Source organism: Anomaloglossus baeobatrachus, chromosome 10 (assembly GCF_048569485.1).
Source record: "Anomaloglossus baeobatrachus isolate aAnoBae1 chromosome 10, aAnoBae1.hap1, whole genome shotgun sequence".
NCBI lineage: Eukaryota > Metazoa > Chordata > Amphibia > Anura > Aromobatidae > Anomaloglossus > Anomaloglossus baeobatrachus.
In genome coordinates this window covers 55,580,110-55,598,882 of record NC_134362.1, presented here as the reverse complement: position 1 = coordinate 55,598,882, position 18,773 = coordinate 55,580,110, and the positions used below count along the sequence as shown (strand labels likewise).

General features: G+C 41.3%; 1 protein-coding gene across 1 annotated transcript in view; it reads right to left on the bottom strand.

The window, feature by feature from the left end:
• Window positions 1–322: 322 nt before the first annotated feature.
• LOC142254335 (protein spinster homolog 1-like) overlaps window positions 323–18,773 on the bottom strand; it is a 28,944-nt gene continuing 10,493 nt past the window's right edge. The window contains exons 2-13 of the mRNA XM_075325381.1: window positions 15,967–15,983; window positions 13,250–13,448; window positions 13,017–13,082; window positions 11,563–11,609; window positions 11,346–11,497; window positions 4,182–4,259; window positions 3,938–4,090; window positions 3,600–3,789; window positions 3,323–3,388; window positions 2,889–2,987; window positions 799–970; window positions 323–360 (exon numbers count right to left, since the gene is read on the bottom strand). Coding sequence (XP_075181496.1) covers window positions 323–360; window positions 799–970; window positions 2,889–2,987; window positions 3,323–3,388; window positions 3,600–3,789; window positions 3,938–4,090; window positions 4,182–4,259; window positions 11,346–11,497; window positions 11,563–11,609; window positions 13,017–13,082; window positions 13,250–13,448; window positions 15,967–15,983 — 1,277 coding nt within the window. The remainder of the gene's footprint in view (window positions 361–798; window positions 971–2,888; window positions 2,988–3,322; window positions 3,389–3,599; window positions 3,790–3,937; window positions 4,091–4,181; window positions 4,260–11,345; window positions 11,498–11,562; window positions 11,610–13,016; window positions 13,083–13,249; window positions 13,449–15,966; window positions 15,984–18,773) is intronic.

Here is an 18,773-nt window from a genome sequence, read left to right as displayed (position 1 = left end):
TAGTCCCGGGTGAAGGAGCTCAGGACTCAGGCGTCTTGTCTCATGGAGTTCCGGACACGCCCCCCTCTTCCCTCCTTTTATCCTCCCAATTTTATATTTCTTTTTAATTTATTTTTTTTGTAAAATTCATAAATTTTAAACAGATTGAACAAGATGACCCTGACATTTGCCATTTTTTTTAACCTGTTGTAAATGCCATTGCTTTCCTCAATCTTTTGTTTTTGGGATTCTCAATTCTTGAGAAATGGCCCCCTTTTCCCTTTATATAAATCTAATATTATTTTTATTTTGATAAGTGGGTGTGACTCTCAAAATTATCTTTTTAAGACAAGAGAAAACTTGAGGACAACACCCAGTTGACTAAAATATTAAATACATTTACAGGGAAAGGAGGGAGATATAACAAGAACGGGGACATACGAGAACAAAAGACGAAAAACACCGGGGATTCAGGAGAATAGCAGCATTTATACTGGGTAAAATAAATGCATATTTATGGCAAGTGACAGGTTCACTTTAGCAGATTCCACCAAAAATACAAAGCAGCTTTTTATCAATTATTATTGCCAAATACAATTGATGTCAAATCATCAGCCCCATAATCAGGAGGGAAGGATCACACTTAGGATACAACTAACTATGTTATAATAATGAGTTAACAGCAGCTTTGTTGTTTAACCGCTTCTGTCTGTTAACTCAATAGGTTAATAGAGATAGATACATTATAAAGACGCTCGGTGTTACATTTACGATTATAAACCTAATACAAGTGGATAATGAACGTATTTCTGCACGTACCTTCATCCTCCAACTCGGCCTTCTCACAATCTTTTTCAATAAAGCAGGAAGATATTAGAAAGAATCCTCCTCCGAGGGTCACCACAAAGGGACAAGCCCAGAGGACGTACTGCAGACTGTGAAAGCTCAAACGAGCCGAGTCTGAATTTTGTCTATTAGTGAGGTTGGATATCTGAAAATTAAAGAAAATAAATAGTTATGTATAGTTAATGAAAGTGAAAAAAACATAATTCGCTGGACACGTTTACCCTGATAGGAGTCAATGGATATCAAGGAAATCTGGTTGTCATAAAAAGAGAAGGGGCCTCACTGCAGATCGCGGAGGAGCTTCTATCCTCCCAGCTATGAACAGAACTGGTCCAAATGTCCTCAGCCCCAGTACTACACATTGTCTGGAGACAGGACTCATGTGATATCCTCCTCCAGCAGATAGTCTATGACATGACTCCAGGACATCTTGTCTTTGGAGTTCTGCTGCTGTGCACCCAATGGAAGAATAGGTTGCTTGTGCATAGCGTCCATACATAGTTTCTATGGGTATGTGTGTGGATACTGCTAGTGTGTCCTGAATTGTCTGCTCTAATAGAATTTGCCAAATAAACGATCATTACATCATGAACATTCATTTGCAGGACACAACGTTCCTAGGAGCATTATAGAGCAGTTTTTCTAAATTTGAAAATTGCTTTGAGTCAAGGGCTTTTGTCTGAAGTACTCAGAAAACAGTAATAAGTTATTGAGGTGAGATAAAACCTTATTGTTCTGCTGTGTGACCAGACATACGTATATCCCAATATACAGCATATACCAACAGCACCCTATTGATAACTGCATAACTCTGATTTATTGGAACCTAATCATTTATTATTATTAATTAGGCATAAATATTAACATAGCCCCTGACCTGCTGTTTTATCATGAATGGAGTCAAATATTACCTGTTTTCGATATTGATAACATGATGCAATAGCCACCATGGAACATTCTCCCACAAAGCCAGCCAGAACGGATCTTATTCCTAACGTGGCTCCATGAACCCTGCAATCAGTAAGCAGCATAATGATTATGAATTATAGGATAGAAAGGCGCTTGACATACAGGCACTGTGCATCAGCCCTGACAGATGGCTCTAGCATTTACTTATGAGGGGATTTGTGGCCTGAGCCAGGACGAAGGAAGATGCATCCCTGCAGTCACATCCGCTGTATAAGTCACTGCATTGTCCGTCTTTTTCCTAATCCAAACAAACAGATGTTTTAAAAACTCATCCGTGTCTCTGATCCGTGAGACTCAGATTGTGTCGTATTCTCAGACTCTGCCATTAAAGAGTAACCATCATATTAAAAAAAAAAAAATTAAAAAAAAATATATATATATATATATATACACTAGTACATGTAAACATAAGCAAGTTTATAATAGATCTTATCAGATAAATCTGTTTCTTTCTCCGCCATACATTTCTAAAATTCTTAATTTACACAAACGTTTTGCTGAAAACAGATTTTTACATTACTAAGATAGAGGATGGCCCTTGCTGCCGATTAGATTCTATGTAGATGGGAGGAGCTCTTCCTCTAACTCCTATCCCTCTGCATAGAATGTTATAAGCACCAACTGTCATCTCCTGTCCCAGTAATGTTAGAATCTTTCTTCACTGAATACAGATTTTGCCATGGAATTAATAATTTTGAGAATAAACGATCAGTTTGGGAAGAGGAAAAAGTAGATTTCTCTGAAAATATATTTTTCAATACTTCATATTTTCATGTGTATGATTGATTTCTGAAATAAAAATTTAAACTGCCATTACTCTTTAATGTCTGTAGGAATCTGTTGAAAAGAGAAGGAGAAAGGAAGGCATACTTCATGCTTGAGTTTTCCATCCATTGATCTATTATTTAGAGTCTATGGATAAATAAACACTCACATACTCTACCTTCTTAATTTTTTAAAAAATGGATGTGAAAAATGGATGCAACACAGATGACACGAGAGAAAAATGGTCTGTTTTATAAGAATGTAAGAAAGGAACAGATGTGTGAATGTAGCCATAATATATGATATGAATATAGGTAACAAATACTTACCTCCCCGATGATAAGGGGGCTTATGGCTTCCCCCAGCAGGTTGGATAATATCATGGACATGGCCTGTGCTGTTGTTCGTCTTGCGGGAGACACCACATACTGAAAGAAGAGAATATTCTGGGTGAGTTAAAGAAAGACACTGAACCCAACGAGACAAGAGAACGCGGACAAAGTGAACATACATAATACATAACACGGATATACAGTGCAGTCATCCTGGACTGAGAAAGGGGCCCCGAAACATGTTGTGTACTGAGACTTTAATAAAGACGTTTTTAATCACCTGGCATCAGGTCTATTTTGGATTTTAGTTGGGAACAAACACTTGGATGCAGTCAGGATTATGGGGCATTAGATGGATGAAACAGAACATACTGACTGACTACATAAATGTAATTTTAGCTATGATAAGGTTAGCGGTTTTCTCCACTCACCAGGCAAATATCAGCAGAAATGGGAAAGTTCATCATAAGTAATATATGTCCGATGAATATCAAGACCTGCAGAGAGTAAAGAACAATATAATATACACTTTGGTTTCTTGCACACTTTTCTATCATTTATATATTTTGCCCTTTTAATCCCTTCATCCCCCCAGTTTCCATTTATTCATAGACCGCCCCCGCTATGGTCTATGATATCTACAGCTCAATACATTGCTCCTATATCCCAGACCCAGTAAGGGGATCAAAGCAATCATCAGGTACTTACATAAGTTGCCACAAGGGTAATATTTGCCAAATAAATAGCCAAGAACAGTAAAATGGCCGAGCCCAGCAAGCTAAAGCCGCAAACTATTGGGTCGGCCCAAGGGTTGTATTTCTTATATCTTTTGGCTATCTCCACCCCTGCTACCACTCCAATGATACCAGCGACGACTGTAAGGATGCCGAAAATCATACTGCAAAGAAGTAAAGAGATGAGTAAAAGAGCACGAAGAATGAAATATAAATAATTTATTACTTTTTTTTTTTTTTAAAGAACATTGGTGTAGGGGGAAATTGAATTCCCACCAGTAATCGTCAAGTTAAAGTCTGTGAAACTTGTACCTGTCATTGTAGTTACAGACGTCGGTCTGACACGGCGCGTTCTCTTGTAAGATATTTTGGGCCCGCAGCAGGAACTCAGGAGCCCAGAAGCTGATGGCACCGGCTGTAAAATTTACAGTTTTTGTTCCAAGAGTGGAAAATATAAAACTTCGGCTGCAGAAAGTGAAAAAGGAAAAAACATGTCAATAATGCAGAAGTCACGGGGTAGATCCCTGACATCAAACAATACACACAACACACTTACTTCTTTGATATTTGTTTCACATCTGAAATCCATCTTCTGAGGCTGAAGGATTTGCTGTTATTTCCCTCTGCAGCTCCTCTGGAAGGTTCCTTTACAAACGCAATTATTAGCATGACTGATGGACTAGTGAATTGCGCTCCTGGAAACCTAATAAATAAGACACCACACACTGCGTGACGTGGATTAAAATTTTGGCCACAGCAGCCCTTTATTTTTAATAAGAAAAAACATCAACAAGAAAAAACAAGATTATCGGCCCAGAGATGTGGTTGTTATAAATCCCAGCCCCATATCCCCCTCCGCCATGTACACCTAGCTCAAGGGGGAATCTGGGTATACCCCTTGATCATTTTCCTTGTGTCCGCTGAGCTCCTCCCCAGGGACCCATCTATTCCACTGTCCACTGAGCTCCTCCCCAGGGACCCATATTCCGCTGTCCGCTGAGCTCTGGCCCAGGGACCCCATTAAAAACATAATTCTCCAACCAACAAAGAGGGGGTTTAAACAACCACATCCCGCCGCCGCCAAATGCTGCTGTAACATACAATATTAAAATGTTAATACAATATTAATATGTTGATATGACATTGTCAATTTGTATACATTACTGATAACAATTGATACAATACGATACAATACTAATAATGTTGATAAAATACCGATGATGTTGAATACCAATAACATTGTTAGAATATTGACAGTGTTGCAAAGTCCTGATATTGATACATTTCCCTTTATTATAGGGAGGGTGGGTGGGACAACTGCTTGTTCAGTCTTTGAGTCCAGGACAAAGGAATGACACGTTAACATGGGACCTATTTCTTATATGGCCCCTGCCCCCATCTCTCCTCCTGCTCGCTCACCCCCACCACCACATTCCTTAGGTAAAAACCCCCATCCCTTACTCCTTAACCCTTTCCTGGATCTATCACTGCCTCAGTCATGTACGTTATGGCTATCTGCCTTCACTCTGCTTGACTGATGGACTAGTGAATTGCGCTCCTGGAAACCTAATAAATAAGACACCACACACTGCGTGACGTGGATTAAAATTTTGGCCACAGCAGCCCTTTATTTTTAATAAGAAAAAACATCAACAAGAAAAAACAAGATTATCGGCCCAGAGATGTGGTTGTTATAAATCCCAGCCCCATATCCCCCTCCGCCGTGTACACCTAGCTCAAGGGGGAATCTGGGTATACCCCTTGATCATTTTCCTTGTGTCCGCTGAGCTCCTCCCCAGGGACCCATCTATTCCACTGTCCACTGAGCTCCTCCCCAGGGACCCATATTCCGCTGTCCGCTGAGCTCTGGCCCAGGGACCCCATTAAAAACATAATTCTCCAACCAACAAAGAGGGGGTTTAAACAACCACATCCCGCCAAGACTCGCTCTTGTGACACCTTACAAGAGTGAGTTCCTCCACAACTTAATGGCTCGTTCTACTCCTTCTTGTATTCCCAACATCCATATATCAATGCCAATGTCATTAAGATGTACCTTATCATCTCTCCAAAATGCGCCTTTGTATTTTCCAGCATCTGGTGACGTATGGCCACCCCTCCGTTTTCCAACACAAATTTTGTTATTTTTTTATTAACTTTTATCCTTGTATTATTGATGCGAGCCACTGATCGCGCTGTTCTCCGCATTTGTCTAGCTACTATATCCGACCAGACCACCACTGTTTCTGGGTAAGACCTCCATAAATTCAACATGTCAAGCTTTATGTTCCTAACTAAATGTCTTGATGTTCTTATTGCTAAATCATTACCACCTAAATGGATAAGTAAGACGCCCGGGGGGCGGTAGAACTCCACATGATACTGGATTTCTCTCAACAGCTGATGCCACTGCATTCCCCTCTTTCCTATCCATGTCACCCGTGCCAAGGAACTGGGCAACCCCAACTGTTTGCCATTAGGCCTGACTGCTGCACGTAAGGCCCCCCAAAAAACAATTGAATGTCCCATGATCCCAACTAGGCATTGCTGTTCAGCTAAAACAAAAAACAAAAACACAATTATCACACAATTGTCTAAATGAAGACACAACTACTATAAGATTACCACAATGTACACATATATATACATGTACGCCATTTATAATAAATGTAATCGAATGTAACTCTTAAATCTGCTCGATTCCCATCTCCCGATTTTTTTAACTATGTCAGGCTCTAAGCCCCATCTAGCAGCTTCTGTGGCTGCTCCTATCCTAAATGAGTGTGACGTGAATGCATTTGGAGACTCTCCCAATATTGTCAGGCATTTTTTAAGAACTGCTGTGAATTGAAATTGTGACAATGACTTACAATCCTCATGAATTGCTTAAAGGAAACAATGTGATCCATTTTCCTCTACCCTGTTGATCAGTTTTTGACTTTGCCAGAAAACATTCTAATCTGTCTGTGTACTGATGCACGTCCTCGGCTTGTAGACCCCCACTTCTGGTGGAGCTACTCGACACCAACTCGCTGATTCTCAAAAGCGCCAAAAAAAGGCCAGTGTGAATGCACAACTAAAGAGAAACACTTCAAAGGGACTGCTCCAGACTCGGCCTAGTACACTCAGTATCTGCTGCAATAACTGGAAAGAAATCGGACGCCGTTTATCTCTGGTCTTCTTACAACTTTTCCTGTAACCCTTTAGGGCCTGCTTAACTAAAAATGCTTTGTGTAATCAGTGAAGTCGTGCAACTTAAACCAAAAAGCTAATCCAGACATTTTACTATCAATAGTGGACAATGAAGTACCATCCACAAAGGCCCTGCTAATGTAAAATAACAACAAGGAAACATTGTCATGTAACCTGGCATCATGTCCCACTAGAGCACACAAGTCTTCCCATTCCCTCCATGCTGACTGGTACCTCTGCCATGTGCTTACACCCACAGACCGTTCTATCAGAGCGTATGCAGTGTCACTGGCAGTGACCACAGAAAATCCGGACACTTCTTGCCTTGTACCTCTGCCATCGGGGCTAACGAACGGAATCTGTCCCACTGAAAACGAGACAGAGCATCAGCCACAGAATTGCACACACCGGGGACATGCACAGCTGTAATCTGACAATGTGACTTTACACAGCGCAGCACTAGATGACGCAGCAACGTAACAACAGGCAGGGAAGAAGCTGATTGTTTGTTGATGACTTCTACAACTCCCAAGTTATCACAATGAAATCTCACTTTTCGGTTTTGGAAAATATTGCACCAAATTTCACAAGCAACCACTATGGGGAGCAATTCAAGGAGTACTAAGTTTCGTGTTAACTCATTGTTTCTCCAACTCTCTGGCCACCTATCTGCACACCACTGTCCAGAACAATATGCACCAAAACCAGTTGACCCCGCTGCATCAGTGTGGATGTCTAGATCAAAATTTGAAACCGGTGGTCTGATCCACAATGACCTCCCATTAAACTCCATTAAGAACTGTTCCCATACCGCCAGATCGTCCTTTAATGTTCTAGCCAGCCGCACAAAGTGATGTGGAAAGGTTATGCCTGAGGTAGCTGCAGCTAGGCGCCTACAAAAAACTCTACCCATTGGAATAATGCGACACGCAAAGTTCATTTTTCCTAACAGCGATTGTAGATCCTTTAATCTGATCTTACGGTGGGATCTAGCTTCTCTGACTGCCTCCAGCAGATCACTGACCTTGTCATCCGGTAATCTGCACTCCATTGCTTCACTGTCAATCAAAATTCCTAAAAACTTGATAAGTGTAGACGGGCCTTCTGTTTTATCTGATGCTAACGGTACTCCAAAACACTTAAAAACCGACTGAATCGCTGCCAATAATGAAGTACAAACAAATGACTTTGGTGGACCAATACATAGGAAATCATCTAGATAATGCAGGACAGAACGCACGCCGGCTTCCTTCTTTACTACCCACTCCAAAAATGTGCTAAATGATTCAAACAAGGAGCATGAGATGGAGCAGCCCATCGGTAAACACAAGTCTACATAAAACATTCCCTGCCACTGACAACCCAAGAGATGGAAGCTTTCTGGATGGACTGGTAAGAGTCTAAAGGCAGCTTCAATGTCTGTTTTTGCCATTAAAGCTCCTCTGCCGTACTTCTGAACCCATGCAATCGCTGTATCAAATGAAGTATACGAGACTGTGCAAAGTTCCTGATCCATTCCATCATTAACTGAGCTTCCATGAGGGAAGGACAGATGATGGATCAGCCTAAACTTATTGGGTTCCTTCTTTGGGACCACCCCCAATGGAGAGACTCTTAAGTTTTCTATTGGCATTTTGGGGAATGGACCTGCCATGCGGCCCAGGTCAATTTCTTTGTTTAGTTTTGTGGAGACAATGTGAGAATATGTATAAGCTGAAGCAAGGTTACGAGAACAGGTTAATGGGCCTGAAGTAGATGGGATCTTAAAACCTTCTGAGAAACCCTCCCCCAGCAATTGTGCTGCTTTTCTATCGGGGTACCTGCTTAGATAGCCCGCCATCTCCCTGAGTCTAATTGGGGTTTCCCCCTTTTTGGTTAATCTCTGCTGTTGGGGTTTTATTTCGTTTAAAGCATTTTGATAGGCTATGGTTTCCACTACAGAAGGTGCATTCGTGTCTGTACCTGCATGTGTTTCCGAATCTGCACTGGCTATCATTGAACTGCCAGCAGCAACCTTTTCTGTTTGCTGCCGACAATCCGCTTGCTGATGATCTGCCGACATAATGTTCAGGAGTTTTTTGGCCTATCACACTTGCTAATATGGCAAAGGCATGGAACCAATTGCTAAATGTTTGGGGGATGAGACAATACCGTCTTTCTTGTTCCTCTCTTTTCCTCTCATCAAACCTTACTCTATCCAAGTTATATTTTTCTAAGGGCAATAATGAAAATATTTCCACATATTCGTCGGCCCAAATCTTCTCCCTAACCTCCTGTTTCAAATGAATTCCTAGAGGACCCTCAAAACATACATATAATTCTCCTTTTGCTGCATCAGATAATGGAACCCCTTGTGAAATTACTGCGTCCTCCTGTGTGTCTGGATCAGCACACGACTGACTTACCACCTCCGGTGTCCGGGGACCATTCCCGCACCATGCAGCAATAGGAGAAGAGGTTATGGGTAAGCTAGACTGACTCAAAGCCTCCTTAACCCCGGACACTAATTGCTGTACTACTGAATTAAGATCCCATCCTACATTGCCGGGACCTGTACCCCTAACTGCGCCCACTGGATTCATTACAGGTGTTGTTACACTAGATATACGACAAGAAAAAGTGTTCTCACCAATACCTGGCTGCGTCCTAGGTTGACCAGCCGTTCGTGACGTATTAGTTATAGTCTCTACAGCCCCTCCATTATTGAAGTGCTGCGTGCTGCTGCCCTCTAGTGGGCAGTCGTTATCTGTGTCATAGTCATTGTCTGGAATCTCTTCTGAGTCTTGTAGCTGTAGATTTATTGCCGGACTCATATCCTGAGCCTGCCGAAGAAGTCTTTGTCTGGTTAAAGTACTTTTGCGCAGTTGTCTTTTTGGATTCCTACCACTCCTCGTGTAATGAGAACCCGGATCCGGAAATGTTGTGTGTCCTAAGCCAATCCCCCCGTGTTGATTTATTTCCTGGGGTGAGGCCGTATGATGTCCTCTAGAATGATGCAAAGTTTGTTGAGGAAGTTCTAAGGATTCATGGTGGGCTGTGGTCACGTCAGTTGTAGCTTGTGTGGCTGCTTCTCTGGCTGGCACCTCAGTAGAGCTGGACTTTCTCCTTGCACTTCTTGGTGTCTCTCTGGTTAGATGGTCGGGCTCTTTTCTCTGTCCCTTTGTTATTCTGGTTCTGTAGTTTCCTTCCTGGTTTGTAAGATGGATCAGAGGCCGTGCTGCGCTTTGCTCTTTTCCTAGAGGTAACGGAAGGACTTATGATCCTATTGTGAGTCCTATTGGCCATTTCAGAAGTTAGTCTCTCAGGAGGTCTGGATCTTCTTAGAGTTTGATGTTCAGAAAGTTCAGAAGGGACAGATGCTGTATCCCGGGCACTCTTCAGCAATTCGTCTAGCTGGGCCTGAATCCATTCGGGCCTACATGTCAAAGCCGCGGCCTGAACGCTCTTCAGCAAGGCATTCACAACTGCTTGTTCAGTCTTTGAGTCCAGGACAAAGGAATGACACGTTAACATGGGACCTATTTCTTATATGGCCCCTGCCCCCATCTCTCCTCCTGCTCGCTCACCCCCACCACCACATTCCTTAGGTAAAAACCCCCATCCCTTACTCCTTAACCCTTTCCTGGATCTATCACTGCCTCAGTCATGTACGTTATGGCTATCTGCCTTCACTCTGCTGGACTCCTAAAATGCCCAGAGAAGGGGAGATCTGTGTAGACGAAGAGAGAGACATTAGATATTACATACACACTGGTGTTATTACAAAATGGACGCAACCACAGCCCAGTTTAATAAACTGTTGTGGAAGTGGATCCATTCAAGAGAATCCACCAGCAGGTCTTCCTCTGCACATCTGAGAGCAGTATAATGTAGGGACAAAGACCACGATTTCAGAGATGTACCACTTACTGGTCTGCTTGCTGTAGTTTTGATAAAATATCTGTTTTCTCTGCTGCAGATTTTGCAGATCTCTGAATGTTTAGCTCTGTATAACCCCAGCTACATCAGTGATTGGCAGTTTTCTTTGGCAGCTTTCTGCCTATGTAGAGTGTACACAATCAGTGATGGGGACAGAACATCGTCACGGACTGGAGGAGAACTATACCGGAGTAAGTATCAAGCCGAGGTCGGGAGCCGGGAGAGCAGGTAGTAGTGGTAGAACACAGAGACGGAACAACAGAGAAAGGACTGGAGAGGGAGGACGAGAGTCAGAGAGGACAGACGCAGTAAGGAGTCCGGGAGTCAGTGTCATACAACGTAGACAGGCAGGATCAGGCAAACTTACTGGGAGCAGCGAATACACTGCAGAGCAGAACTATAACTGGCGCCGATCCGATGGAAATGACACCATGATAAGGCGCTGTGATCCCGGAAATGAGGCACGGAGGGATAGGCTCCTTCCACCGACCACGCTCCGGAAAACACCGACTGCCAAAATAGGCAACAATGACAACTCTCAAACAGCAGAGATAAACATGAATCATTACAGATTCCTTTCTTAAAACAATATAAATAGGTCTATACTCACCTGCCAATAGGTACCGCCAAGTTATAGATGTAAAGCATGCGGCTGCACCAGACTCCCACAAAGAGGTCGGCAATGACTGAAGGGGCAAGTGTTGAAAAGCTTGCCCCTGCAGCTCCTGACAGTCCTATAATTACTAGAAATTGTGTAAAATTCTGTGAAAACACAAAAAAAATTCAGTGACTATTTAAGAAAGTTTTTCAGATTCCTGAAGAAATACCTTAAAAGAAAGATTTCCAACTTTCACAAATTTTGGACCCTCTCCTGCTTTTGATTTGAAAATACCAATGAAAAATATTATGGAAGAAGAAAAAGTTTCCAGCGCCAGGGAGGAAAGTTAAAAGTCCATTTTATTGAAAAATATCAAATATAAAAATCCAGCAAGTAAGGCATAAGTGTCGGATAGCCAGCAGAACAACGCGTTTCGACGTTAAGTCTTAATCATGTTCTGATAATACCTGCGTTCAGCTTCCTTTTGTTAGTTTCCCCTACTTCCCATAATCAAATACACATGTGTTGGTTACTCAGGGTAGCTGCCTTGCCTTAGACTGTGGGAGATCTGGTAGGGTGGAAGTAACTGAAGAAAAAGCTGAGGTGGAAAAATATATAAAATAATACATACAATTAACACATATATTAAAAATAGAGACATAAATAATTCTCTATAATTGGTAGTGGATAAATGGATTGTAAAGATCTTATATTTTTGCAAATATAAAGTATATATTTATAGCCAACAATAGTAAGGCATATTTCCCGAATATATATATATATATAAGCTAGATCGGAATTGTGATACAATAAAAACAGTGGAAAAAAGAAATTTTTTTTGTGTAAAAAATTCATAAATATTCAAAGGTATATGCCTATGGAGATCTCTAGAGGTGTAAATTTGAGACAAGCCACAAATAAAGTGTATGAAGCACAATGAAAAATATTGATCTAAAGTGTGAGGCTTTAGGGCTCATGCAGACGTACGGGGATCACAGACCACAATGTACGGTCAGTCCGCGGGCCGGCCGACCCCAGCGTGATAGCAACACTCAGACTCGCGGCCTGATGATGATCGGACCGCGATCCACAGATGTCTGCATGAGGCGTACAGCTGATTTCCTAGTTTGTATTATGAGTGAGCCGTGTGTCCACTCTTGTAAGCGCCATAATGACGGCCATATTTGGCACTAAACGGGCCCGATTAGATTCACCATTTGCATGTTTTAAGTAACTTTTAAGCTTCTACCAATGGGATTCATAGTCAGCTTACCTCATTGAGAGGGAAGGAACTGCAGAACTCTATGACTGACCAGATGGCCATCCCTACACACATGATACATGTCCTGTTGCAGCAGTCACCCAGAAACCCATAGAGCAGAGCAAACAGCACGTAGCTGCCCGTGAATACCAAAAAAAAGGAAGAAAGAAACAGAAGGTCGCAAACAATAGAAATTATTTTTACACCAGATTTTTAGATTTGGGGATTATTTAAACTTCTGCACTTAAAAACGTCTCCCGTCCTCATCACTTTTTGGATTATTGGAAACTATAAAGACTTGCAGGCGGCCATCGTGTGAACTCTACCAAAGTAGAACCTTATGATGTCAGGAGATTCCAGTCTGGAGTAATTGTCGTCCTCACAAGGGACCTATAGAATAGGATTGTATATTGAAATTTTACCTATGTTGATCAATCCGGTTCCGCTGTCGTCAATCTTGAACGAGGCTTGCAGATAACGCACAATCGCTGGCAGAAGAGCAGAGAATGAAGGTTATTGTAATCAGAGAAGGAATAGAGGTCACAGAAACTAATGAGCCTTCTTGTTGATAATGAAAATTTGTTCTTTTTTTATTGTATAACTATGGGCCAGATAACCGTTGCTGCCCGACATAACACGGTATACGGCTACTTACCTGTGCCAATGGAAGTAGCCATGATGGTGACTAGATTCATATAGAATAGAATCACTGTAATAATAATGGAGCGGGTATATGAAATTCCAGTCCGCGGGGGCAGGTCCTGCTCTTGCGGATCCGCTCCTTTTTCCACATCATGAGATAAAAGTGGTGTATTTTTGGTGGAATTATCGAGAAGGGCCATGTTCTCAGCGCCCTGCAAACAATGGAGAAAAACACACAAGATGGTAAAAATATAGCATTGGTCTTAATCCAGAAAAGAACTATAACTTTCTACTGAGCCGTCATCTCAGAGGTCTTAATATCAGATGACTTTACCTCTGTCCATACTGTATGAACCCCTCCACACACCCTGGTGTAGATATACATCACAGTCAGGGCGCTCCATACAGGGTATGTGCCATCACCTGCCCCAACAGCAGCAACCAAAGCACCGATCACTGCTGTTTAACCATTTGATGCCATTGTCAATTACAGATGGTATGTGCCATCACCTGCCCCAACAGCAGCAACCAGAGCGCCGATCACTGCTGTTTAACCATTTGATGCCACTGTCAATAACAGCATCAATTAAATGGTTATTCACCGATACTCATCGCCTTCCTTACCCACCATGAGGCATGGGCCTCCATGGAGGACATCTATTCCTACTATGGGATGAGTATCATAAGGGGGGACATCAATTTCATTATAGACCACAGCACAATGAAAAACTTGACGACGGAGCATGCTACTTCTATACTTTCCCAGATGTCCATGCTGAGTGTTGTAGTATTACAGAATGATGAGAAACCCATATAACAGGACTTGCTGACACTTGTAGCCCTATATTTTTCTAAAAGTGCATGCTGAGTGTTGTGGTACTACAGTATGATGAGAAGTCCCCTAGGTGAGACTAAAAAAGTAAGGTGAAAATCAACAAAAAAAGTCCCAATTTTATGATATATTAAAAATGATAAAATATAAAAATGTCAATCATCCTAATTTAAAAAAATAAATAAAATTATAATATTAATTTAATATATAAATAGATATAGATATAGAGAGAGAGAGAAAGAGAGAATAAAAAAATGCAATTCTGACCCTTTGTTATATCTGTCACCGATTTATCCGTAAAACCAAGAGAAAGAAAATGACAGACTTGGGGGGAAGATGGGGGGGGCGGGGGGGGTTTGATTTTTTTTTTACTGTCAATTTCCCCCAAAACTTTGTGTGTCCCAAAATGGTGTCTATGACATTGTCAACTCGCCATGGAGAGAACAAGGCCAGGGGCTCATAAAATGGTGAAACAAATATTTCTTTTATACTGTTCTGAAATTGTTGCAGCCACTTGAGTAATAATCATAATAATAATAATAAACAATATTTTTGGTGTTGCTGTAATCACACTGAAATCACATTTCCAGATCAATCTTACCACAAAATGAATGCAGTAAAAAGAAAGTACTAAAAAAGTTGCTAAATTTATTTTTTTTCACCATTTCACCTCAGTTGTAATTTTTTTAAACCATTTTTCTATATAATAAAATGAATGATGTTTTTCAAAAGAACAATTCATGTCACAAAAAAAATCAAGCTTTCACATGGCTGTGTGGACAGAAAAATAGAGATGAAGAGGAGGTAATATTGGCCATGTTCTGAAAAGGTTAATTGCAATTTCCAGGAATCTCTACATGTCCCTCTATAATCCTCTGCAGGTCGTGTCTCCCCCATGGGAATGACCCCCATTACTCATTACACTAAGTTTCAGGTACCTTTCTTTCTGTCCACCGGAGGACGCTGATGATAATAATATTAATAATAATAATAAAAAAAACAGTAATAATAAAAAATATCTGTCACTTTCTAGAACAAATTTTGCAAAACACAACTCGTGACTGCAACACACAATAGAAAGTGACCGGGATCATTCCGACACTTACTGTGATACACAGGGGCCGATTGTGACATCATTATTCTGTCACTGAGGGTTTTACGCCCTAATATTTTCGCACACAACAAGGAACAAATCACCTTTCTTAACAAATTAGTTATGAAAATAATGAAGTTCAGAAAGGAAAGTTGTTACTGTTGGCGACTTTAACATTGTCCCAAATGGTTACTTATTCTTATTCAGACGGGATACGTCTTACAAACATTAGACAATTATATTCTCCAGAATCCGACTATCATCTCTAGAATCCAACCATCATATCCTGAGTCCAACCATTTCTCACATTAAACTGCAAAAACCCTGACTGTTGCTCTTATTCATTCTCATCTGGACTACTGCAACTCTTTACTGATCGGTCTCCCTCAAACCAAACTTTCTTCTCTCCAATCCATGCTGAATGCGGCAGCCAGGGACATATGTTTGTCCAGCCGCTTCACCAACGCCTCCACCTTGTGCCAGTTATTACACTGGCTACCATCCTCCATAATCCGAACTTCCCACCTCCGTCTCCAAGACTTTTCTTGTGCTGCGCCAGTTTTATGGACTGCACTATCCCAAACAATACAATTAATATCCGGCCCCCATGTTTTCAGGCTTGCGTTAAAATACCAAATACCTCTTCAAGGGAGTTCACACACTACTCCGACATAAAACTCTGTCTAGAATTGATGTAAATATGGGTGAAAAGACATGGTGTGAACATTCCCATCTTATCTTACCTTTAAATTTTCCATTAGGTTCAATTGTAAAAAATTCTAATTTATGGAGATGTAACTATCACCTCCTCGAGGACACAATCTATAAAGACGAAATAGAAACAACATAAAAAATATTTATATAGAAAAATTAAACAGAAGGATTATCTATATATACACTAAAGTATTCAACCTCACATATCCTATCACTACGTGATACACACTCTATAAAATTATGCTAAGGTGATACTTTACTCCAATGAAACTCCACTGAGCATTTCCTTTCCAATCTCCTCTATAAATTCACTGGCTGTGTGGACAGTATAATAAAATACAACCTTTATTGGTCTATCCTTAAAAACTTTAATCAACGATTCCACACTTATTTTTGAAGCCTATCTGAAACACACAGTTAGAACTAACCGGGTTCAGATACTAGAATAACAGGTAGACTGGTAGTAGTCACCTCAGTCAAACCTTCTATAGTTTATTATAAAAAGAGTGTCCAGACCTAAATAAGTAATTACTCTTATGCAGACTTATATACACCACTGCATTTCAGTCAGGACACATCCAAATTCTGTCCCATTAATATATGAAGAACCATATGTACCCCCAATTACAGGCTACACAGGTCCTTACTGCCTGTTATACCTATTTGAAGGCTAATACTGTATATCAATGCTTAATATATCCCAGAGTGACAGTGAAGAGTCCCATTTGACTCTCATTAATATACTAGATAAGGATATTATGTCCACTGAAGTCAGATATCGCTTCTTAGGTTCACAAATGTCCTCAATATCCTTTGTTATTAAGCCTTCTTCGATATATATGAAAAGGTATCAGGGATTATGCCCTATACAGTAATGGTCGTTCCCTATCAGAGATCAGGATTAGATCAAATGACATATGAGGTAGATCTCATATTATTCATCTCTCCCCCATACCCAGTTATCCACACTCATCCACTAGTTTGCTGCTGGGATGTAGGGAATAATATTATCACCTATAATATTGTATTAAACCCCCAGCTCATTAGATAAAACTCTATTGAACACTCTTGGCAGTTCAGATTTTTCTGCCTATTATGAATGTTCTTGTTAGTAACCTCAGTACCTCAACGCGTTTCTTCTCACCTATAGCGGTGAGACTCATCAGGAGGTAACTAGAACACTCAGGTCACTATTCTCAGACCAGGTGTTATACTGTGCCTAGGGTCTCTCAGTGTGACAGCACCATATGACTGATAGATATCAAAGGTGCAGACCACAGGCAACAGTTTATTCAATAGAGTGTCAGCAACTCATATAGTATATGTTTGACAGCCCTGCCTGATACATATTAGTTCAGGGCGCATCACAGTATGGCTCAGATGTGCCTCAGTGTGACCCCTATCTCAGTAGCACGCACCGCGCCCGACGCTGCCACTGAAATAGTAAAGTGCCCTCCCCCTCCTTTCTGGTGCGCATTTCGGGTTAGCCAATCACACAGGCCATCTTACCAGACCAATAGTGGCTGGCCACGTCACCCGGAAATGCATTAGCGTCATCGCAGGGGCTTTATAGCGTTACTATATACAAATCCTGAGAACAGAGGCAGAGCAAAATGTACAGAAAACAGATGCAGAGCAACTTAAAAATGTGCAGAACACAGTCCGGTGCGCTGCTATTGCATCAATATAATTGTGAAAAAAAACCACAGAAAAAAAACCACAAAAAAGTGAGCCGGAGTATAGGTTGGTATATATTCAGCTTGTAAGCTCATGTTCACACTGGCCATAAGACAATGAAAAAAATCAAAGCTATAAATAATATGGACATATACCCTAACTGTAACTAAATAAAAGCATAATGCACATAAATAAACATAGGGGACACGGTTTTTTTTATTACAAAATAAAAACATAAAACAAAACCTACACTCTCTAATATTAAAACGTCACCATGTGTCAAAATAGGCCTCAATGTGAATTAGGGCTGAGAGTGACCGGGTCCTAACTGGACACACAGCCATGTGTCAGCAAAGGCAGGTCTGGCAAGAGCCGCAGTAGAGGGCTAGGCATCCACAGCTGGAGGCAGCAGGTAAACCGGAAATAGCAGAACCTCAGATGAACAGCAACAGGAGCGTCACACAGGATTCACTGGAGAGGATGGAGGAACTAGAGATACGACTCTGAGTAGGAAACCAGGCGGAATACTCAAGCAGAGGACTACAGGCTGGACTGGGGTTTATAAAGACAGGAGGTCAAAAAACACATGGAGAGGAATGAAGCAGACAACGCCATCTTGGAAGAGGGCAAAAATGCCCAAATGGAAATCAGAATAGCTGGACACCTTTGCTTTGCTTTTTATTCTCCCGATCACCGGTCGGTCTTTGCTTTCTATTCTCCGGTCACCGGTTGGTCTTTACTTTTTATTCTCCGGTCACTGGTTGGTCTTTGCTTTTTATTCTCCCGATCACCGGTTGGTCTTTACTTTTTATTCTCCGGTCACTGGTTGGTCTTTGCTTTTTATTCTCCCGGTCACTGGTCGGTCTTTGCTTTTTATTCTCCCGATCACTGGTCGGTCTTTGCTCTTTATTCTCCCGATCACTGGTCAGTCTTTGCCTTTTATTCTCCTGGTCACTGGTCGGTCTTTGCCTTTTATTCTCCCGGTCACTGGTCGGTCTTTGCTCTTTATTCTCCCGGTCACCGGTTGGTTTTTACTTTTTATTCTCCCGGTCACCGGTCGGTCTTTGCTTTTTATTCTCCCGGTCACCGGTCAGTCTTTGCTTTTTATTCTCCCGATCACTGGTTGGTATTTGCTTTTTTTTCTCCCGATCACCGGTTGGTCTTTGCTTTGTATTCTCTCTGTCATCGGTCGATCTTTTCTCTTTATTCTCCCGGTCACTG